At 41.6% G+C, this 22,844-nt stretch overlaps 3 protein-coding genes across 3 annotated transcripts; all 3 read right to left on the bottom strand.

The window, feature by feature from the left end:
* Window positions 1-6,581: 6,581 nt before the first annotated feature.
* On the bottom strand, window positions 6,582-12,410 carry si:ch211-51e12.7 (uncharacterized). Its single transcript, XM_014205646.3, has 6 exons — window positions 12,189-12,410; window positions 9,266-9,351; window positions 9,008-9,166; window positions 8,572-8,829; window positions 8,266-8,388; window positions 6,582-7,802 (listed from the first exon to the last, which is right to left on the bottom strand). Exons 2-6 carry the CDS (start codon window positions 9,349-9,351, stop codon window positions 7,712-7,714), a joined length of 717 nt encoding a protein of 238 aa, XP_014061121.3. The 5' UTR covers window positions 12,189-12,410; the 3' UTR covers window positions 6,582-7,711.
* An 861-nt stretch (window positions 12,411-13,271) lies between these two features.
* msgn1 (mesogenin 1) lies at window positions 13,272-14,435 on the bottom strand. Its single transcript, XM_014205700.3, has one exon. It carries the CDS (start codon window positions 14,043-14,045, stop codon window positions 13,566-13,568), a length of 480 nt encoding a protein of 159 aa, XP_014061175.1. The 5' UTR covers window positions 14,046-14,435; the 3' UTR covers window positions 13,272-13,565.
* Window positions 14,436-15,910: 1,475 nt separating this feature from the next.
* On the bottom strand, window positions 15,911-22,806 carry gen1 (GEN1 structure-specific endonuclease). The gene is made up of 13 exons (XM_014205650.3): window positions 22,480-22,806; window positions 22,018-22,219; window positions 21,619-21,795; window positions 21,306-21,416; window positions 21,114-21,187; window positions 20,700-20,785; window positions 20,065-20,215; window positions 19,882-19,918; window positions 19,689-19,769; window positions 19,424-19,554; window positions 19,238-19,299; window positions 18,343-18,483; window positions 15,911-17,745 (listed from the first exon to the last, which is right to left on the bottom strand). The coding sequence occupies exons 1-13, from the start codon at window positions 22,638-22,640 to the stop codon at window positions 16,220-16,222; spliced, it is 2,940 nt and encodes a 979-aa protein (XP_014061125.1). The 5' UTR covers window positions 22,641-22,806; the 3' UTR covers window positions 15,911-16,219.
* Between the last annotated feature and the right edge of the window lie 38 nt (window positions 22,807-22,844).

Raw genomic sequence — 22,844 nt, 5'->3', positions numbered from 1 at the left:
TAGGCTATGGACTGGTGGTAATCTATTAAAGGCCCAGTGCACTCACTCAAAATTCAGTTTTTTCTTGTATCATATTGTACAACAGTTGATGAAACTAACACTGTAAAAATATGACCTGTCTTATTTCCTGATAATTGCTGGTCGAAAATGCAATCTACACAGGACCTTCTAATCGGCAGGTTTGCATCGGTGGACGTTTGGGCTTTCCATGGTGATATCACCATGCAGTAAATTGGTTAAAGTTGCACTATGTAGAAATCAATCTGCCATTTCCTGGTTGCTAAAACTCATACAGTGCATTCTGAAAGTATTCAGACCCCTTGACTTTTTCCACATTTTGTTACGTTACAGCCTTTACACACACTACCCCATAATGACAAAGCAAAAACAGGTTTATAGAAATGAGCAAATGTATAACTTTTTAAAAACATGTATATGTAAGTATTCAGACCCTCACCTCAGTACTTTGCTGAAGCACCTTTTGCACCTTTCGCAGCGATTACAGCCTTGAGTCTTCTTGGGTACACTAAAAATTAGGGGTACAAAAAGGGTTCTTCTATGATCCTAAAAGTTCCTTGAAGAACCTTAGGGTTCTTCCAAGAACCCAAAAGGAGGTGGGGTTCATTGAGGAACCAACTTAGTTGGTGGGGGTTCTTGCAGGAACCTAACTGCCCAACTGAAACATTTGAATTTGAGATGACAGGTGCAGGCACTTAACTGAAAAATGTTAAAATCTCCTCAATGTAAGGTAAGGCTTCTCCCATGAATTATCTAAATTGATATTGTTTTATGATCATACCATCTATCTTTTCATATTTGTACAAATGGCAGTGTTTAACACTGTCCATTTTCTAAAACAGAAAATGGACACAACTCAATGGATATCAATCAGAGGTAAGAGTATAAAGGCTATAGCTGCATTGGGTGCAGATGACTGAACTGCTCACTTTTGTGTGTGTCTGAGTCTGCAGGTATACAGACCAGGAGGCACACAAAGGTATTGGTATGTTTTGCAGAACACATGTATCATCTGCAGTTAATTTTGATTTCTATAAAACCAGATAGGACTTGGTCACCCTTATCTCTTCAATGGAAATCCCAGAGGCCTCTACATTATTTACAAGGTATTTGTATAAAAACTTTTCACTTTTGATAATGGTTATCTTTCCATTCACATTTACAAAAAAAAACAAGGTATGAATACTGCCATGTGCACACTTTAAAAAAGAATCTGTATAATGGAATTTTTTTGGATTCACACACTTCATCCTCCCTACAACTCTGATGAATATAACAGGAAACCTGTTCGATCACCGTGCACTGCAAAATCTTGCTATGGATACGGAGAACATCAACACAACATCATCACGCCAGAGGATCTACCCATTGGACTTGGGGCTCGGCTGGGCGTTTACCTCGGCTTTGGATTTTTAAATTCTGCTTTGCCTCTAAAATCTTAATGAACACTGACAACTGAAATATTGTGTTATTATTATGCATATTATTATTAATACTAGGGGAAGGGGCAGTTCAAAAATGTACCCAAAAAGGTCCTTCAAAAGGTTATTTGAGAATTCATTAAAAGGGGTTCTTTTGAAGAACCATTTTAAAAGGGTTCTTTGAAGAACTTAGAGGTTCCCCCACAGTTTCAATTTGAAGAACCCCTAAAGGATACTCCAGGAACCTTTTATTTTTAGAGTGTATGATGCTACAAGCTTGGCACACCTGTATTTGGGGAGTTTCCCATTCTCCGCAGATCCGCTCAAGCTCTGTCAGGTTGGATGGGGAGCGTTGCTGAAAAACTATTTTCAGGTCTCTACAGAGATGTTCAATCGGGTTCAAGTCTGGACTCTGGCTGGGCTACTCAAGGACATTCAGAGACTTGTCCTGAAGCCACTCCTGCATTGTCTTGGCTGTGTGCTTAGGGTTGTTGTCCTGTTGAGGTCCTGAGCGCTCTGGAGCAGGTTTTCATCAAGGATCTCTCTGTACTTTGCTCCGGTCATCTTTCTTTCGATCTGGACTAGTATCCCAGACCCTGCCGCTGAACAATATCCCCACAGCATGATGCTGCCACCACCATGCTTCACTGTCGGGATGGTGCCAGGTTTCCTCCAGATGTGACGATTGGCATTCAGGCCTTTCCAAATCATGTCCAATCAATTTAATTTACCATAGGTGGACTCCAATCAAGTTGTAGCAACATCTCAAAGATGATCAATGGAAACAGGATATGCCTGAGCTCAATTTTGAGTCTCATAGCAAAGGGTCTGTATACTTGTGTAAATCGGGTATTAATGTTTTTATTTGTAATAAATCTACAAACATTTCTATACACCTGTTTTCACTTTGTAATTATGGGGTATTGTGTGTAGATTGATGAGGGGAAAAAATATTTTATCCATTTTAGAATACGGCTGTAAAGTAATAAAATGTGGGAAAAGTCAAGGGGTCTGAATACTTCCGGAAGGCTCTGTACTGAACAAAAGTATAAACGCAACATTCAATAATTTCAAATATTTTACTTAGTTACAGTTCATACGAGGAAATCAATTAATTGAAATAAATTCATTAAGCCCTAATCTATGGATTTCACGACAGGGAATACATATATACATCTGTTGGTCAGAAAACTAGTCAGACCATTTGCCTCATGCAGTGCGACACATTTCCTTTGCATAGAGTTGATCAGGCTCCCACTTCAATGGCTGTGCGAAGTTGCTGGATATTGGCGGGATCTGGAACACGCTGTCATACACGTAGATCCAGAGTATCCCAAACATGCTCAATGGGTGGCATGTCTTGTGAATATGCAGGCCAGGAATTGTGTACAGATCCTTGCGACATGGGGCTGTGCATTATCATGCTGAAACATGAGGTGATGGCAGCGGATGAATGGCATGACAATAGGCCTCTGGATCTCGTCACAGTATCTCTGTGCATTCAAACTGCCATCGATAAAATGCAATTGTGTTCGTTGTCCACAGCTTATGCAGGCCCATACCATAACCCCCCTGCCACCATGGGGCACTCGGTTCACAACGTTGACATCTGCAAACCGGTCACCCACATGACTTCATACACGTGATCTGCAGTTGTGAGGCCGGTTGGATGTACTGCCAAATTCTCTACAATGATATTGGAGGCGGCTTATGATAGAGAAATGAACATTCAATTCTCTGGCAACAGCTCTGGTGGACATTCCTGCAGTCAGCATGCCAATTGCAAGCTCCCTCAAAACTTGAGACATCTGTGGCATTGTGTTGTGTGACAAAACTGCATATTTTAGCGTGGCATTTTATTGTCCCCAGCACAAGGTGCACCTGTGTAATGATCAGGTGGATGGATTATCTTCGCTAAGGAGAAATGCTCACTAACAGAGATGTAAACACATTTGTACATAACATTTGAGAGAAATAAGCTTTTTGTGTATTGAACATTTCTGGGTTCTTTAATTTCAGCTCATGAAACATGGACCCAACACTTTACATGTTGCGTTTACATTTTTGTTGAATGTAGTATAAGATAGTATAATCTAAACCGCTGTGAATATACTTTCCATAACCAAAAATATTGTTTCAGCTTTTTTAAGCTCGTGTACAAAACCAAAAGTAAAAGACACAAAAACAAAATTTAAGAACGGGAAGGATAGAAATAGTTCACATAGAACAACAGCTCTACCCCTTCTTGGACTTGCTTTCAAGTAGAATGATAGATCTATAACTCACATTTCTATGTGAATTTGGTCATCGCCCAAAAAGTTACATATTGCCACTTGACCAATAACAAAGTGAGTTCCAAAGCTCTGCCAATAACAGCTAGTTTTAAGTTTTCCCCTCCCCTCAGACCACTCCCAGACAGTCCTAGCAAAAATCTTGCTTGAGAAATAATTTTTGCTAAAAAGCTATTTTTGTCAATTTGAATGGAAATCTATTAATCTGTTACCCAGAAATAATTTAATATTGACATAAAAACGGCTGCTTTGGACCTTTAAACGATTGGGCCGTTTCGATTATGCTGAGCCGCAGGGCACCGGACAATGGCCTGTCACTTCATTTTCGCGAAAGCGGGGAGGGAGGAGCGCCATTCTCAAATCGAACAGTAATCTGTGCCGCTCGGTAATTTTGTCAACAAGGCAGCATGGTGCATCGTCCAGAAACATACATATTTTCCATAAAATAAATGTTTGAATTTTCTAACTATTTTTCATTGGGATGGCAGATAAATATTTTTTTATCCAAAGCGATCACTTTTGCATAGGAAAACCCAGAATCCTACTAATTACTACACGTGATTAATTACGTCACTTAGTTTCGAGCGGATTGCGCCATGGGCACATGGCTCACGCCCGGGAGGCAGCCCGGTTACAAATCCAATGAAATCTACTTTCAGCCGTTGCAAAACATGCCTACACGGCCGCGATTAATCAACCCCCTCATTGACTGAACGTATCAATCAACACTTAACAAAACCCACTTAAACCCTGTAATTTACATATGGTAATAATTATTACCATAATTATCATATTGATTAAAAACACAATTTAGTTTATGGCTCTTTGTGTGCTTTAGTGTCCTTTATGTACATACATGTTTGGATGTAAGATATATCATAGCGTTGTACCTAAAAAGGCAGTTCATTACTGTATTACAAAATAAATCTAAAGACAACAGAAACAATAGGCAATGTTCTCCCTTTTCCTTTCTGCCTCACCTGCTTCAAAAGAATGTAGATTGACCCCGGTTTCCAGACTTTCTCTCCATTTCCATCCTGTAAAAGAGAATCTCCAAGATTCAAAGGGAGGGAGGGGAGGGATTTGGACACCAGGAGTCTCAATTTAGAGGGGTGGGGGGTTCTTGGGGTCAGCTGCCTTCCGAAGCACTAAACCCCCCTTCTGGAGACAACAACAGTCAGTCTGTCATCATCACTGTTAAAAGCAGAGGGGATTCCAAAGGAAGACTGGGAGAGAGGGCAGCAGAGAAGCACTGGTTCATAGGAAGGGGACAGAGATGGACAGAGGGGGAAAGGTGCAACACCTGCCTACAGTTTTTTTCTGAAGCACAGTGTGTGTCACAGGAGGTTGGTGGCACCTTAATTGGGGAGGACGGGCTTGTGGTCATGGCTGGAGCAGAATTAGTGGAATGGTATCAAATACATCAAACACATGGTTTCAATGTGTTTGATGCCATTCCATTGGCTCCTTTCCAGACATTATTATGAGCCGTCCTCCCCTCAGCAGCCTCCACTGTTGTGTGTGTACTGGATTAGGTGCTGCGCGGTCCTGCTGTGTGTCTACATGACTCATTGAGTATGCACTTTTTCTGTTTTTCAGAATTAATGCCATATGCTTGTTTAGTCAGCATTATGTACTGTTCATTAATAATAAATGTCTATCCAAATGATTGCATATATTCATTACCTTTCTCTAACTGTCTGCATTACCTCTGCATTGTATCTAGGCATTTTATCATGTAAAAACTACAAAGTCAGCATAAATCCATAACGACTGGATTATTCAATTTATTTGTAATATCTGTGTGTTTATCATCTTTAATGACTCGAAGGGTGGCACCAAACTGTAGCCAGTGTTTATTAGATAACAATATGCTGATAATAAACTGTGCTTGATCTCATTTGAGATTCAAGTGTACTGTATGTATGAGGTCGGTGTTGCACCTTTACATGCAACTGCAACAGAGTGGGGTAGATTTGAACTAATGACAATCAAGAGAGAACAAATATTTTATGTCAAATGTTTATCAAAGATATAGAACAGTGGGATGTGCTTGTGTCACTCAATCCTTTGTCCTCCTCTGGGATCTATGGTAGAGACTAAAGCATGTTCTACATTGTGAATTTGGCCGATTACAACTCCTATGGGGGATAATGTCCTCCTTTTAAACAGACTACCATTGGAATTCTGTCTGGGAGTTGTTATTGAGACGGAGGAAACATTTCAGTACGGTACATTTCTAGAGTGGAATGTCCGTTGGTCAAATCTCACCTGGTCGGGTTTGCTGGCTCATTCAGAGTGTTCCATGTGTCAAAGGCATTTCTACTGCATATAGTGCTCTTCGGAATAACATTACTGCATAGTTGCACTGCTTTCTCAAGTCATTTATGGTGTGCATTATTGTAGCTTTCAGCCCTCAGCGTGACTATAAAATATTTTTCTTTCTGTGTGATCATTTCCAAACTCTCCTGACCCATTTTCACTTTTACAGTTAAGACTTTCCCATAAGAGTTCTTGGTCCTCCAACTTCATCTTAGCAAATATGACAATGTGACCTTACATTCATGTCAAGGTATGCATCAGTGTTGCATTATATATGTGTATGTGTGCAGCAAAAATATCAATTGCATTAAAACTGATTCAAGCAAATTCATTCATAATATGCTGTTTGTGTTTCAGTGATAACTCAGCAATTGTCTGACTGGTACCATTACCATAACAACAGCAGTGTAGCCACTGTGTAACTTTATAGTATAATAACATTGTTGTCCATTCTCTTTATTAAATTACAGTCATGTTGTGTCAAGTTGACTCTCAGACTTGGACTTTAAAAAAACAATAAAAAGAGCAGTTCAGTTAAGTTTTACTTTTATTTTTTTCCTTCACGACTACGTCATAGTTGTTACTGTTTTCCAAAAGTACATCCACAAATCCACAAAGTTATGTCAGTTACAGTAAGTATAACGTATGATAACACTTCAAAACTTAACACACTGAATAGTAAGTATCTTAGACTAAACTGAAGCAATTACTTGTTTCGTAATTTGCTTTCAAATATACTGTAAATGCTGCTAGTATATATACTATATATTTGTTATATTATTTCAATGTAGTATTAATTTATGTTCTTTAGTCATTCCACAATATAGATTGCTGAACACAAACATGAATTGTTCCAAATAGCAATATGCATTAACTTAAAATAGCTGCACATTAATCATATAAAAATGTCACGTAAAATAATCATGAATACTTGACATGAAAAATATTGTCTTTTCACTTAAGAATGTGTACGTGAGTCTAAACAGCTTTTGCTGTAGTTGTGTACTGCTTGGTGAAGTTGTAATACAAAAGTATATCCATGTAACAAAAGGGAAAGTTAGGGAGGTCCAAGGTGTAAGAAACTAGTGCTAGTAACTGGTGCTTGAGGGCTGTTGCACATTGCTTTCTTTTTTCTTTCTTTCTCTCTTTCTCGCCTTCTTTTCTTTCTCACTCACACACAATGTGTAATTTCTCTTTCTATTAGGGTCAGATATTCCTTAATTAAGGTTCACAGAGTGACCACCACAAGACCACATGACATCTAAGGGATTTGAATATCAACACTTATCATCCCTTTGGGACTCTTTTTTTTAAATCATATTTTTATTCTCTCAATACTATACAACTTTGTCCTAATACCAAGAGCACATTTTCTTCTAATAACAAAGGTTACAATGAAAGTGAGAATGCCTTTTTGTACTGTTAAGGTCTGAGGCATTTAAGTGTCCACTTGTTGATTCACATCTTCTCCTCTGGTATACGATATCAATATCCAGACATTTGGCTACAGGGTGTCCCATAAGGATGTTTAAAAAGGGGTCTTCTTTTTATGACACATATTAAGGTGCTCTTAGCTCAGTTTAGCCACCCCAGCCCAGTAGGCTCCCTGCTAAAGACTGTAAAGCTCTCTGTTACTGTATTATTTTAGGGCAGGCTGCGTTAAAACCGTTGGCCACCAGGGGGCCCTGGCCACCTCTGGCCTCTGCCAGGTGGGGGATGATGAGGAGGAGAAGCTGGTCCATTGTGGTAGCTGTGTAAAAGGATAAAATCACACATTGGATTCTCGTGCTCTGCCACCAGGGTGTACACTCTGATAGCAGTGTGTACCCCCTCTCATCTCTTCCACTGCACTGGAGGGTCTCCCCCTTTCAGCTACTCACTGTGTTGATCACAAATCTCTTTCATGCACTATTTAAAACTGTGGGTCCAAAACTTTGAGCAGGGTTTAAGATTTACGAGGATTTATTCATGTTTCCTTAACCTTTTTTCCATTGTTATTCACCATTTGATGCTATTTGATTAACCGTACCATTGCTAAGCGCGAAGAAGAGGCATTAAATGTGATTCACATCAATTGAGAAAAAGAGTTTGGGAAATTAGAGGGCATAGGGAAGAAAGAGGAGACAAGCGGTATGTGTTATAACAGAGCTGTAGAGAAGGAGGGAGGGAGGAATGGAGTGAGTGGTTGATGTACATGTTAATAAACATCTTACCCTCTGGGGCCCCTGGGGTGGAAGTGGCGTGGGGGTCCGGGGGACATGCCTCTTCCTCTGGGGTGTGGGGGGTGCCCTCTAAAACCAGGGTGGCCCAGGGGGGGAGGCGGAGGGGGGCCGTGTCTATGGTGGGAAGGGTTCAGTGATTTCAAGAGCAAGTTAAAAACACCAACTAACACCAAGGACATTATATGATTTGATTTATGATCGTTTATCAATAATGAACTGATGAGCACTCTTGATAACATTGTGGATGACAACTTATCTACTGAATGACTCGTATGTGGCTATACTGGTAGGCTTTACCTGTGCATTGGTGGGTAGGGGCCTCTCAGGTGCATGGGTGGGGGTGGAGGAGGACCCATGCCCATAGGTCCGCCTCTCCCTATAGGACCGCCCCTTCCCATAGGCCCGCCCCTCCCCATCGGACCTCCCCTCCCCATCAGACCGCCCCTCCCCATCAGACCGCCCCTCCCCATAGGCCCGGCCCTCCCCATCAGAGCGACCCTCCCTCCTCTCCTGCCCCTCATGTCTGGGTACGGCCGCATCCTCCCCATCCCTCTCCTGCAGGCATATAGAGGCATCATGGGAGAATGAGTCATTTGGTGTGAGTCAGACGCATTGGGGAAAAACAATAGAAATGTGAAAATGTATTCCAGAAATAGCATGTCATTCATTCAGCTCCCTGGCTTTGACACAACACTGATACCATCCCATGCATACAGAAGCATCAGTTCCTTACCTCATGGGTCCAAACCCATTCATGTCCCCACCCCGTCCTCTATCCCCCCTGCCTCGTCTGGGTGGGCCAAATCCTTTCATCATCAGGCCCCGCCCACCATGCATGCCTCCTCGACCAATCCGGAACCCCTGGCCACGCCCTTTGAACCCACCACGACCCCTGTAGAGATGAAGAAAGGGACATACTGTATTGTTACATTCTACATGGTAATGATGACTGATCAATAGCAGTCTGAGAAGATCTAGTCACATGACCGACCTGGATTTGTTTTCTGATATGGGCTCCTCAGATGCATCTTGGGAAGTTTCTGTGTTGTCCGTCACCTGCTCTGTATCTGCGTCCATCTGATAACACAAGGAAAGAAAGACATCATATGTAGTGGATTACAAAGCAATGATACCACAGTCTTCTTTGAAGGAAATTTGGTTACACTGTCTTAAACGCTGCTTCAAAGAGCTTTAAGACTGTCATAACATTGACATGACAGTTGTTATAACAGTTACAACAGCTGATGTTAACTTACGAGCATAATCACGACATGGCTAGCAGTACAGTATATCTAGGTTTGCGTAAAGTTCAACATTTCAACCTGAGCTGGAAGCTTAGCCTTGAGCTGAGCCTATGACCCCTCCTCACACGGGATGTAATACACAGATGCCCCATACATTCTGGGTATGTTATACATTATACAACCTATCGTAATTTTGATATTGTGTGTAAATCGATCGTACAACAACGCTTTGGGGACGTCATCGCCTTTAAGCTGTCATGTAATCTACCGTCTGTTCAGAGTGACAGCCTTTTAACATGTTCAAATTAGGTCACATGTCAATAGGCCACACAAGCTTCTACACAATAGAGACCCTACAGGAGTCTCACACATTCCTAATTCAAATATTGTAGCTGAAGCGGTGGTTACAACACTGTTGTTGGGAGGAATAGAATTTCTAAAGGTTGGAAATAGAAAATACATGCTTGCTAAATACCTACCTCTTCATCATCTTAAAAATATTATTACCACAAAAATAACTACAAAGGAAATTTTACTGTATGGTACTAAACTGTATTTTTGTTGGGGTTTTAGTTTGACAGAACATGTGTTGGAATATGAAATATTTGAAGCAACACACAGACCACAAGAACGTCCTGTTTAATTATGTAAATGAACCTTTGAATCAGCCAAATAACAATATAAAAGAGGCAAAAAACAATGCGTGACACATTATTGTATATTTCTGTCTGCTAAGTCACATTTGAGAGTTATAACTAACAGATTTCAGTGAATGAAGAAATCACGATGACACTGGAGGAAGAAAAAAGGACAAACTGATTTTTTTCAGTACTAAAACTAAATAAATAAGTGAAAAGATAAATTAAGTGTTGCCTACAGCTACAAGGTAATCAAGCATGATGTGGACAAATGTCAGCTTCTCTCTTAGATCTGAAGATGGGGAGAGGCGGACTGATTAGCAACAGTACACAGTACAGCACAAGAGCATTCTGGGAAACGTCTGACATGATGAGTTGCCATGATCCATGTTCAGTATAGCAGAGAAACCCCCAATAATAAGACTTTGATTAAAGGTTATTAGATATCTAGATATCCATACTAAGGCTTGTGTTTATGGACTTTGGGGGAGTAAAGAGCTTGAAAGTTCCCTACTTCAGTCGTGATCCCTTTCAGTCAATGGCTGAAACCTAAACTTGGACATTCGTAGAGAGAGTGCCAGTTTATGGCTGGGCAGAGTTGTACATTGACTGACTGAGCATGCACAAACGAACACAGAGTGAGTGAATCCTAAGCCAATGAGAGCTTTAGGAGTTAGGCACGGTGGCTGCATGGAGTGAAGCTGGGGCCAAAGCTGGCGGTCGTGAGAGATTATTTATAGTGCCAAGGCCTGGGCCTATTGTAAAATGTAGCACCTGCACCCTTGCAAGGCTGGAGTGGGGGAAAGGCATGAGTGGGGGATGGGGTAGGCTATGGGGCAGAAGACAGGGGTCACACACACACACACACACACACCACAACACAGCTGATGGACAATCCACATGCCTGGAGCTCCAGAACAGCCTGCACCAACATACAGTGAGGAATCTCACTACTGCATTGTGGGGTGACATTTTAGAATCTACCTCAAGGAGGCAAGATGAAAGATATGGGGTCTTTCTGTCCAGAGGCTTGTGATACACTGTGGCAATTGTGGGAGAAATAAAGCTGATAATCATGGAGTTTCTGATTTATTTGTGTGGAAATTCATCCCAATATTTTATACATTTTTCATGAATCTGTTAATCTATCTTGCAAACACAAATGATATCCAGCTATCAAAATTACAGTTGAGTTATCATCAGTTATTCAGCACCATCTCATTTGGAGAGCGCCCAGCTTAAATTACACACATACACACATAATATATATATATATTAAAATGCATTCTTAAGATACTATAAGAAGGTTGTATATCAATTTAACTTCTCGTTATGGACACCTAGGGAAACAACATTTGTCAAAGGCAACTCCTTCAATTCAATACTAGCAGTTCAATTATTATAATTCATTACCCCTCAAAATAACTGCCACGGGTCAATAAACATGGTGTTATTTCCAACAATAGCCTACATAACTGGTTGTCATTGTTTACATGCAATAGCTGACATTGCCTAGGAGGCTATGTCCTGACAAACGTCATGGAAATATACTAAACATAGCTGCAGCTGATTACAAATGCCATTACCTACACCGACAACCATCAAGACTGTGACCATGAGAATCTAATATTAAGCGAAGGTTTATGTTTTATTTTTGCTTCCTACTGAAAAATGTATATAGCCTTTATTTATTTATTTATTTTAAATAGTGCACAATGTTCCTTCTGCACGACTTCACAAAATCAAAAAGCACAGTAGCATCATCTGTGGAAAGCTCACATCACTTGGTGCTTTGGTGAGGATATAAACAGGGAAATATCCTCCATTTATCAACAAAAGCTGATTAAAAAGTCGGCTACCTTTCTCATGTCTATAATCGTTCAGTCGATAAGGTTGTCTGAATCACAGTTATAACGAAACAGATAGGTGCAGTGGTTGTTCAAATCTGGATGGAAATATTAGATAAATACTGAGGTCTGGAATTAATAAATAGAATGATGTTGCTGTAAAATATACAGAAGCAATGGCTTACCTTACTGGTTGTGAAGACTATTGAGGTCCAGAAATACAACTAAATAGAGATACTTACTCTAAATAAAAAGAAAATATAAAAAGATTTGCAAAAAAAAATGTTACAAATATTATTATCTATACCCTGTCCCTATATTTCGATTTGAAATGGCGTCATCAGTTGAACCGATTACATCTAAGGCTCAGATTTTTTGGCAAGAATACGTTGTAGCGAGAGTCACGCCCACAGGAAATAGAGTCGCTTTCTGATTGGCTAAACCCACTGTTCTTGTAATACCCGCTTTGGAATTTGCATCTTGTTATTGGTAGAGGAAACATTTATATTTCCAACCAATGTTTGGTGAAATGTACAGAAAGCTAAGACTAAAGATTAGATATACACTGAGTATAACAAACATTAGGAACACCTTCTTAACATTGAATTGCACCCCCCCCCCCCCCCCCCCCTTTTGTCCTCAGAGCAGACTCAATTCGTTGGGGCATGGACTCTACAAGGTGTCGAAAGCGTTCCACAGGGATGCTAGCCCATGTTGTCTCCAATGCTTCCCAGTTGTGTCAAGTTGGCTGGATGGCGGACCATTGTTGATACACACAGGAAACTATTGAGCATGAAAAACTCAGCAGCGTTGCAGTTCTTGACACAAAACACTTGACACTTACATTTTGTGTCTTGCCCCTTCACCCTCTGAATGGCACACATACACAATCCATGTCTCAATTGTCTCAAGGCTTAAAAAGCCTTATTTAACCTGTATCCCCCCATTCATCTACACTGACTGAAGTGGATTTATCAAGTGACATCAATAAGTGATCATAACTTTCAGCTGGATTCACCTGTTCCATTTATGTCATGGAAAGAGCAGGTGTTCTTAATGTTTTGTATCGTCAGTGTATGTCATGCAGACTTATGTTTTGCCTGTGTCATTTGACGAAAACATTGCAAATATATAGGACAACATTGGCATAATACTAACCTCAAATATATGTTTGAAACCTCTCCATAGTATGTGAAGATGATGGACATCACAGAGTTAAAAGAAAATAACATTAATCTGGCCACAAACATACATTTTGTTTATAATTATTGTTTAATTCATGTCAATAATGTAAAACAAGAATAGCCTATTCACATACAAGAAAATTACATGGTCAAATCAAGTCCCCACAGAATAACAATTATTTACATCAGATGGGGGGCAGAACAATTCTAAATACAATATGAGAAATTAAGTTATCATCCACAATGCAACAATATCAAAATTAACAAACCAAAAATAGTTTTCCAAACACTAAAGGTTTGACAATGGTCTACACCTAATACCAAATAGTTTGGCCCCGTTACGCATCATTTAAAACGTGGCCATCTTTTAGCACATCATTACGCGTGGTTGAGGATGTCCGAAAGTTCATTTATATACTCAATGGTGTATTTGAGAGTTTGAATTTTGGTCAGAGGCTGTCCCCTTTTACTGTAATCTGGAGGCAAGTAGTCGCGGAGCTGGTGCAAAGCTTCTGCTAGGCTCCTCATTCGCATCTTCTCCCTCTCGCTCGCCTTCATGCGTCTCTTGGTCGACATCTTCGGTTTGGTTTGTTTCAACGTTGCGCACGGGGTTGGGCTGTGTCCTGTTAAGCCATAGGATACATTTCCGAAGCTCTGATGCCCAGTTGAGCTTGATGACATCTCGGGCGAAGAGCACATTGAATCGAATGATGATTCTGGTGATGTGGATTCAAGAGAATCATGCCCGTTTACAAAAGCCCTTTCCTGCGTCTTCCAATCCCATTCAGAGAGCATTTTTGAGGTAACAACTTCAATGTCACAATCCATGTTAGCAATATCCTCAGACACGCTCTCCATACTGTGACCTCGATGATAGGCTATTCGGGCAGCTCCGTGGAGAGCAAATTCTGAAAAGCGGTTTGGGAAACCGTTTTATATGGACGCAGCTCTCTGTGGTTTATGAGTTCACAGCTGAAGCGAAAGTTCAAAGAAAACTCAAGTGCTAAAATGTGACTTTCCCGAAGGACGTCGTTCGTTGTCACCAAGGTGCCAATAAGGTGAAATAGACTGATAATGTGTAACAGAATGAAAAATAATTAGATTTTCTTTTGTGGGAAATAGCTCTTTAGATGGCACGACAACAATTATCAGTTTGATGTGATCTCTCTAATGAAGGAATGAAAGGAGATTGTTACATCTGGGCTTTTCACACCTCATTAACAGGATGGGCAACGTGTGTCTAGGTGTACTCCAAAATCTAGAAGATAAACAGACAAATACTTTTTTTATACTGAACAAAAATATAAAGGCAACATGTCAAGTGTTGGTCCCATGTTTCATGAGCTGAAATAAAAGATCCCAGATTTTTTCCAAATGCACAAAAGGCTTATTTCCCTAAAATTCTGTGCACACATTTGTTTCAATCCCTTTTAGTGAACATTTCTCCTTTGCCAAAATAATCCATCCACTTGACAGGTGTGGCATATCAAGAAACTGATTAAACAGCATGATCATTACACAGGTGCACCTTGTGCTGGGGACAACAAAAGGCCACTCTAAAATGTGCAGTTTTGTCACATAACACAATGCCACAGATGTCTCAAGTTTTGAGGAAGCGTGCAATTGGCATGCTGACTGCAGGAATGTCCACTCGAGCTGTTGCCAGAGAATGTTAATTTCTCTACCAAAAGCCGCCTCCAGCATTGTTTTAGAGAATTTGGCAGTATGTCCAACTGCCCTCACAACCACATGTAACCACGCCAGCCCAGGACCTCCTTCACCTGCAGGAGCGTTTGAGACCAGCCACCCAGACAGCTGATGAAACTTCTGGAGTATTTCTGTCTATATAATAGAGCCCCTTTCTGGAGTACTTATTCTGATTGGCTGGGCCTGGCTCCCAAGTGGGTGGGCCTATGCCCAGTCATTTGAAATCCATAGATTAGGGCCTAATGAATTTATTTAAATTGACTGATTTCCTTATATGAACTGTAACTCAGTAAAATCGTAGAAATTGTTGCATGTTGCGTTTACATTTTTGTTAAGTATATAATGGTGCTAATGTTGTGTCTGTGTGAGGTAGACAATGACAGATAGAAAGTGAAACCTGAAAGAAATATCATTTTTACGCAACGTGAAGCTAAATCTGCAGAGAATAACTAAGTAAATGTTTAGAAATTACTTATATTTGTCCATTAGGAGGAAGTATTATCAACAAATTAGCCTAGCCAATAAAGTCATGCTGTCTGAAATCGATGCATGCCAATACGCACGAGCAAGGAGGATGCAGCTGTCATCGGGGCTGGGTAGGACATACTAACCTGGCAGCTCTTTCATGTCTGAATAGGTGTGTAACGGCTCACTAATGATCAAGGGGGAGCAAAACTGGCCAGGTCATAAAACCGCGCTCTACTGCTGGTGGGTCACTGACGGGCGAGAACCTTTGCGCCCTTCTGCCTGCTATAGGAAGCAACACGTCGGGAAGTTTATGTGGTTATTAGGACGGTGATGCTACTTTCATTCGCTTACAAAAGCTCGACTTTTGCGCAAACGAACATATAAAAGTTATTGTACCTTTATTTGGTAAATGATTGTCTCTTCCATTTGGAGAGCCTTGTTGTCCAAACTCTGTTTTACATTTTGCGCATTTGCATCAGTACCTTAGTAGTCCAATCATTACATGAGAGCTGTGGGATATTCAAAATAAATACAGAAAAACATTGAGAAACGTTGAAAAGTATAGGGTTTTATCAAAATAAAACATTATCACAGAACATATGAGCATTTCTACATACCCTCTCCCTAACTGCTTGAGTAAAATATTTCTCCATCCCCTACTGTAAGTCCATTAAAGATTTAGCAGCAGAAAACTACAATTGTGTACATAGAAGACAAAAGGAAAGGCCAATATCAAAGGTTAAAAATACACTTTCTGAACAAACTAGATAACATTTTGCTAGAATACTATTAAATAATAATATTAGGAAATTGTATTTCTTTTTTTCTGTCCTAACACCTCTGGTATATCACATCACTCATTTCAGGAACTTCAGCTTCACCCTCTCTGCCAATGGCAGTGGGCTCTTGCTGCAAATCACTGAGTCATCACCATCAGACATAGTCACTGGGGAAACGGGGCTTGGAATGAACACAATGTCATCATCAACTCTAATTGGAGGAACATCCTGGCACTTCCCTATGGTAGACACAGAGCTGCCTATTATTGGTTGTTCACCCATACTGGCAGACACAGCTCTAGGCCTGAGGGGCTGGGCGGTCACGGTGTCCCAGGCTGCCTTTGTAGAGGTGCTGGGTTTGGAGGTGGGTTTCAGTGAGTAGTCCGTGAGGTATTGGCACCTGGGCCTGCTTTTGGGTTTGACTTTGGCCCTGCTCTGCCCTCCTCCCCGACACTGGTTCTCTGTGTCACTGTCCTCACTCGATGAACACACACTGGCACACACACTCTTCTTGGTTTCTTGATGTGACTTCATGTTCCTGTCACCCTGACCAGGCTGTGTGTTGCTAGGTTCAGAGTGGCTCCTTTGTGGCAGAGCGGAAGATGATGATATGGCCTTCTTTACGAATCTGTACTTCTGTGGAGGCTTTGGTTCACCGGCACCATGTTGTTTAGCCCCTTGTGTTTGTGTTGCTGTGACTGGGCTTGTTTGTGTTGAGGTAAATGGGCCTGTTTGTGTTGAGTTCAATGAGATAGGTTTTGAGCTGCGATGAGCAGGTTGAGGCTTATGGGGCAATGCAATGCTCTGGTCCTTATCAACAAGTGTGTCTTTCTTGCCACACACCAGCGGCTGTTCTGATGGCTTGGAATCATTGCTGCTTTTAATGGCTATCAGTGCCATTGGCTTGGGGCCGCTGTTGTTATTATCAATTAAATCCAGGGGTGCTGCTGACTGGGAGTTTACGTGTATGGTGGTGACATCATCATTGTCCGCCATGTTCACAGACTTGCAGGTGTTTCTCATTAGGACCCTGTCCCTCAGCGAACACTCTGCATAACATGGCCCTGGTACGGCTTCCGCTGCTCTGAGATCAGTAGAGGGGCCCAGTTTTGTGATCCTTTCTTCGACACTATCATTTGTGGTTTGGAGTGACTTGGGGTCAGTGGCAGTGCAAGCACCAGCAGCCTGCGGGGGTGGGGAGGACGTGAATGACTGAGACTCCCAGTCGATGTCACTCAGGTGAAGAGCATCCATTACCATGGAAACAGACGGAGAGGAGGCCACTGCTTCTGGAATCTTCCCAGAGGAAGTGAAAGACAGAGGTGACATCACTTCCTGTATCTGAGCTCCAAGACGTACTTCTAAGCGGGGATGGTGTTTACCAGGATCCAGATGCTTTTTTGGAGACTCTGACTCTGGACCCTCCAGGACCAACACTGAGTTGTTACTTGGTGTAATGGTTGTAATGGTCAGTGCTTCTGCCGCGGCAGAGGGTTGTTGGGTGTTGTTGTCAGCAGTGGAACTGTGCAAAGACATCTTGGCCAGGAGGTCAGAAACATCACAGTGATCCGAAGGCTTGTCTTTCTTACCCTTTGGTTTCTTCTCTGAAAATAAAATACATAAAATATAAGAGACAAAATCGCTAGATACACCATAACAGTGTCTCCTCAAGTCCAAGTACCCTTGGTTGGAGCTACCCAGTCTACTGTGGGAACCCCTGCTCAACAGCTCTGAGCTACAGGGGGAGCCAGCCCCAACCTGTCTAAAGTGACAGCAGCTCCTGTGTGACAGACCTCTGGTGCATCAAAGCCTTGATGTGAGGGAGCGGAGCTGCCATACTCTGCATGTCCAGGTGTCAGAGGCCCTATAAGAGAGACTCTGAAAAACATCGCAAACCTCCAGGCGCCTTTGATCCACACCCTGTCTGAGCTAAGTAGTGAGCAGTCGTTGGGCCTGTTAAGTTTAGGGGCGTCCCGTTTCTCCCCAAGGATAAATTGAATACGGTTTTAAAAACTAGGTATAATTTAAGTCAATAAAGTATATCAATATGTTATTGTCAGTCAATATCATATCAGAATGTCAATCATTTAAAATGAATTAACATTCATTGAATTTTCATATCAATAACATAAGGTTATTTAATCTGAATTAAATGTAAGCAGAATACATTATGTTCTCCAGCCATAATATGTTGACCTTACTCTTGGTCTTGTTCTCAGCCTTCTCCCTGAGGTACCGCTCCACCACGTGTGGGTAGGCCAGGCGGAACAGAGCCTCTTCCTCCACCGTCCTCACCTCGTCCTGGCTGTCCTCAGGGTGGTCCTCAGAAAACACATAGTGATCTGCAGGGAGGATATCATGGAGGAAACAAAATGACCATTTTTTTACTGACGAAAAATATGATGTGAAACATTTCAAACATTACAATTTGATCCACTCTTTTGTGTAATATGTATCGTCTGCTGAATCACCATACAGATGCCAACCCCACCCCCCTCAAAATAATAATAATACAGATTTGGGGATGGTATTTCAATAGTTAGCTCAGGCCCATAGAGGACTGAAATATCAGATGAGGTTGTTAGTGTGTGTGTGTGTGTGTGTGTGTGTGTGGGGGGGGGGGGGGGGGGGGGGGGGACTTTGATATGACAGTTTTCCCAGCCCGGGAGGAAGCCATTTTAGCACCTGATGGTGTTGTGCTGTTCTGTCACCTCTACCCCCCTCTGAACCCCACCTCACAACAAGTCACTAACAGACAACACGGAGACAGGCAGAGAAGGCCAGGTTTAAAGAGACTCTGCATAGGTCAACACAGACTGTCACCCCAATCCTTACTGGCGCAACTCTGATGTCATAACAGGAATACAGTTCCTCAAGCAGGTACATGGTGATAAGAGGTTTGGAAAACTGTGATTTCAGTTGGCTTGGAGAGTACAATACAAAAAACACGAGAACTATCATAGAACAATAACAATGGGGGCAATGCTGATAATATAAAGAGAAGGAACATCTGCAATGACCCCTCATTCATAAACATAACCTTTTTTGAAAATGGAAGGCTTCATAGGAAGGACTGTTTCAATTGTTCAAACTGACCTGGCTTACTCCAGATGATTTCAAAGCTGGCGATTGCATTCCTTACTCTTGGCTTCCATATACTGTTAACAGGGAGGATTTTAAAATATAATTTAATATGTAATATTGTGTAACATTTATAGCCACAGTGAGTAACTTCCATTTTTACAGTCAGATAAGTCCATTGGAGTGTGAATGGGACCGTACCGTAGAGGTTTTATCAGAGATGACGTCGCTCTTCCATGTTTTCTGTTCATCAGCTCAGTGTACGTCATCAGGACCAGAACCTTCTCACTGGTATAGTGCTTAGGCCACTCCATCTTATTGTACGCAAAGTTCTGGATCACAGAACACCAAAAAATATATTACAAGTTATTTGACTAACAGATAAATTAGGTAATACATGATTTATTAATTGCATCTGTTAAGAATGATCACTTATTTTAATCAAAGTACATTTTTGAATGACTACCTGCATTAATAGCATGTTCGGTTTCCTCCATTTGAAATTGTGGACAGGCTTGTCTTTGTCTACCAGAAATTCATTTATGATCTGAAATGCAAAATGTCCATACAGGAATTGACATCCTTATCTTGGCTTGTATACTTTACCCATGATATTACACAGATTCAGTAACTTAAGATAATAACTGTATTTACTTTACCTCTGTAAAAGGGAATTTATCACTTGCCAGTGTTTTCCTGAAAACAAATCAACACCATATTCAGATATATAAAGGAACAAGAAATGTTTGTTCCCCCTTTCAATTAAAATCAATAAGCAATATTGTAATCTATAAATGTGTATATTATAGGAATGAGTGAATTTGGTGCAAACAGGGTCTCACTTCCTGATGCTGGCATCTGTTGAAGAGGCCTGTCGTGTCTGCTCACAGCGGTGCCAGTGACAAGGACACTGGTAGTCATAGTCTTGAGGCTCACAGAAGTGCTTGCTGTCACACAACACACAGCCACTGCGCTCGTGAGCCTTGGCTGACCCTGAGAGAGAAGGAGAAAGAGATAAAAGAGTATGATGAGAAAGAGAGAGAGAGAATGAAGAGAGTGTGATAGAGAAGAACATAACATAGTGGTAGTAGCTTGTTAGTTAGGAGATGGTTAGTAACAGAAAAAGGAGTGACAGATAAAATCAGAGGTCAATTCAGGGTGACTGGACTGATAGGCTACAGCCCCAGATAATCATAGCAGATACCTTTGATCAACCATACAGAGACATTTAATACTGATCTCGACTAAGTACACTAACTTTACTTTGGCGCTAGAATCCTGAAGACGTAATAGCAAACTAAAGCGTCTCACATGTAAGTGCCTTCATCATCACAGTATTTTAGTTGGTCTTGATCAGCCACATGCGAGTCGCGTCATCCCAGGAAACCCCTCCCCTCCCCTCCCCACCCTCCTGATTTAAACTTCTTATCAGGACGAGGGGCTAAAGTGAGTTTGACGGAGGGCCAAAGTAACTCACCAGGATGGCGACACAAATGGCAGTGAGGGACCTTCTTTAGGATCCACTCTGGCGCAACCACGCCCTCCTCCCTCCACTGGCTGAATCTGTCATGGAAGAGGAGACGGTACAGGATAGGCATAGACTGTTATATCATATACATGTTTGCATAAGACCTCATCATCACCATTCTGTATTGTTGCCTCATATAAAACATTTGATCTCAAATCCAAAATGCTAAAGTTTTGAGCCAAAATAAAAGTTATAGCTTCACTGTCCAAATAAATACATATGGGAGTGTACATGTTTGCGTAAGACCTAGTTAAAACTACTGGATTACAGACTGTTTATGTTTCTCTATTTGTCTCGCCACTTTTTAATCAGTGTGCTGGAGGGTGAAAGAAAAAGGAATGTTTTATATTTTTAGTTTCTTACCTTTGTAAAAGTGTTTGTCCTTTCAATGTCTGTATGAGTTTTAGAGCTTGCTCTTTCCCAACTCCTGGTATACCCTTGTGGTAAGAAAACAAAACATGTCATAGTAACAAAAACAAAAAAGAAATTCTGTATATATGCGTGTTTTCACCCCTAGAAGCCGATCTAGACATTAGCAGTCCCCCTCCCCTATACCTTAGGAATGTAATCACAGCCCAGAAGGATGGCCAGACCCACGAGTGTCTCCCTGGCTAGCTGCAGCTCTGTCTCCACCCTAGAAGTCCTGTAACAATCCACCTGTGGATCCTATAACAGCAGGAATGATACAGCAGGGATTCTTTTCTTGAGCATTCAGAAAACAGAATCCTTCAAGTACAGCATTTAGAGATTGGATGAATCCACTAGAGGTTCATTAACTAAATCATAATTTTGAATACTTCTCTCTTCAGTGTCACACCCCTTACAAATGAGATGTAACATACCTAATTTAAATAAACAAATGCATTACCTTGGTGTTCATGTTGAAGTTTCTGTAGACGGTCCGCGCTCCGTAAAGAAAAGTGTCCCCATCGTTGGTGATGCAGCCGTCCACCAGGCCCTGGGCATCCAGAAAGGCACACATGGCCTCGGCCTCCCCTGCCGCTGTCACCCAGGGGACACCCAGACAGTCCAGCATCTCTGCACACTGGAGGGAAGAGAGAGATGGGTAGTGGGTACACACAGATTATCTCTTAAAAACACACACACATAATACTTACTTATGCCTCTCTACAAATGTTGTATGGATACGAAGCTACACACACAGCCACTCAGAAAGACACACACAGCTTTAATTCAATGAGGGTGATGCATGCCACGACTTCTCAACAACCGGATCTGACTGATGCACATAATCCCAGCCACCCACCTCTCTCAGCACAGCATTGAAGCGACCCCTGTTGGTGGTTTTTGTAGTTTGTTTTTTAGGGGCTGACTTGTCGAACCCCCCGAATCTCATGTCTTTCCTCTTGCTCATGGTCTCTGCTTTGAGTTTGGGGGCCTCTCCCTCCATGACAAAAACTAGCTTTACCCCCATCAGTGTGAGAGAGGAAACTCTGAAAAACAGATTCCTGAAAGAGAGTAATAATATCCATAATTCTCATTCCAGTGAGTTGTTGTTCCTCTGCATAAAAGGGATTTCATTTTGAAACAGCAGACCATTAGTAAGTCGCCCGATTGATGTATCGTGCACATATATAGTGCAAATTAGTAATAAGGTCGGCTGTTTCAGGTACATAATGTGAAATAGGATCCGGAGGGAAATGCCTATGACTCAGTGCCAGAGTTGAATAAAAAAACATGTGCATTTGGCAATCTCTGCACATATTACCGGAGGTGAGGTTTGGTGACTTTCCCCATCATTGCTTGGACGTGCTGGGCCTCGCAGACCCACAAGCTAAGGTCCACGGCCAGAGTCATTCCGGTGAGGCTGTACAACGGCACCGACTCCCGAACCGGCCCCAGAATGGACCACAGGTCGTGCACACCCATCGCGCAAATCGTTGTTTACCTTTTTATAAGTAAAAAAAGTATCAATGTGCAGTATTTCACAAGAAAGGCACTTTGTTGATCACTTTGTTTTTGAATTTAGCAGCGCTTCCTGCTAAAACAAACACGCTTCCGAATCCAACCTCCTTACTTCCGGTGATAGTGTCAGCGAATGAACACGGGAGACGACATCGATGGCGCAGCACG

This window comes from Salmo salar, chromosome 06, assembly GCF_965601325.2.
Source record: "Salmo salar chromosome 06, fSalSal1, whole genome shotgun sequence".
In the NCBI taxonomy this organism is placed as follows: domain Eukaryota; kingdom Metazoa; phylum Chordata; class Actinopteri; order Salmoniformes; family Salmonidae; genus Salmo; species Salmo salar.
Note: the sequence above shows the minus strand (reverse complement) of the source record. Positions and strands in the feature narration are given on the sequence as shown.

Bases quoted from the DNA above. Each gene is read 5' to 3' on its own strand.
- si:ch211-51e12.7 (XM_014205646.3), bottom strand. From the start codon at position 9,351: ATGGACGCAGATACAGAGCAGGTGACGGACAACACAGAAACTTCCCAA. The intron at 9,167-9,265 runs GTCGGTCATGTG...TCATCTCTACAG, and splicing joins ATATCAGAAAACAAATCCAG to GGGTCGTGGTGGGTTCAAAG. The intron at 7,803-8,265 runs GTAAGATGTTTA...CCTTTTACACAG, and splicing joins CACCCCAGGGGCCCCAGAGG to CTACCACAATGGACCAGCTT.
- msgn1 (XM_014205700.3), bottom strand. From the start codon at position 14,045: ATGGAGAGCGTGTCTGAGGATATTGCTAACATGGATTGTGACATTGAA.
- gen1 (XM_014205650.3), bottom strand. From the start codon at position 22,640: ATGGGTGTGCACGACCTGTGGTCCATTCTGGGGCCGGTTCGGGAGTCG. The intron at 21,796-22,017 runs GTGGGTGGCTGG...TCTTCCCTCCAG, and splicing joins TCAATGCTGTGCTGAGAGAG to TGTGCAGAGATGCTGGACTG. The intron at 17,746-18,342 runs GTAAGGTCAACA...TTTTATTTTCAG, and splicing joins GGCTGAGAACAAGACCAAGA to AGAAGAAACCAAAGGGTAAG.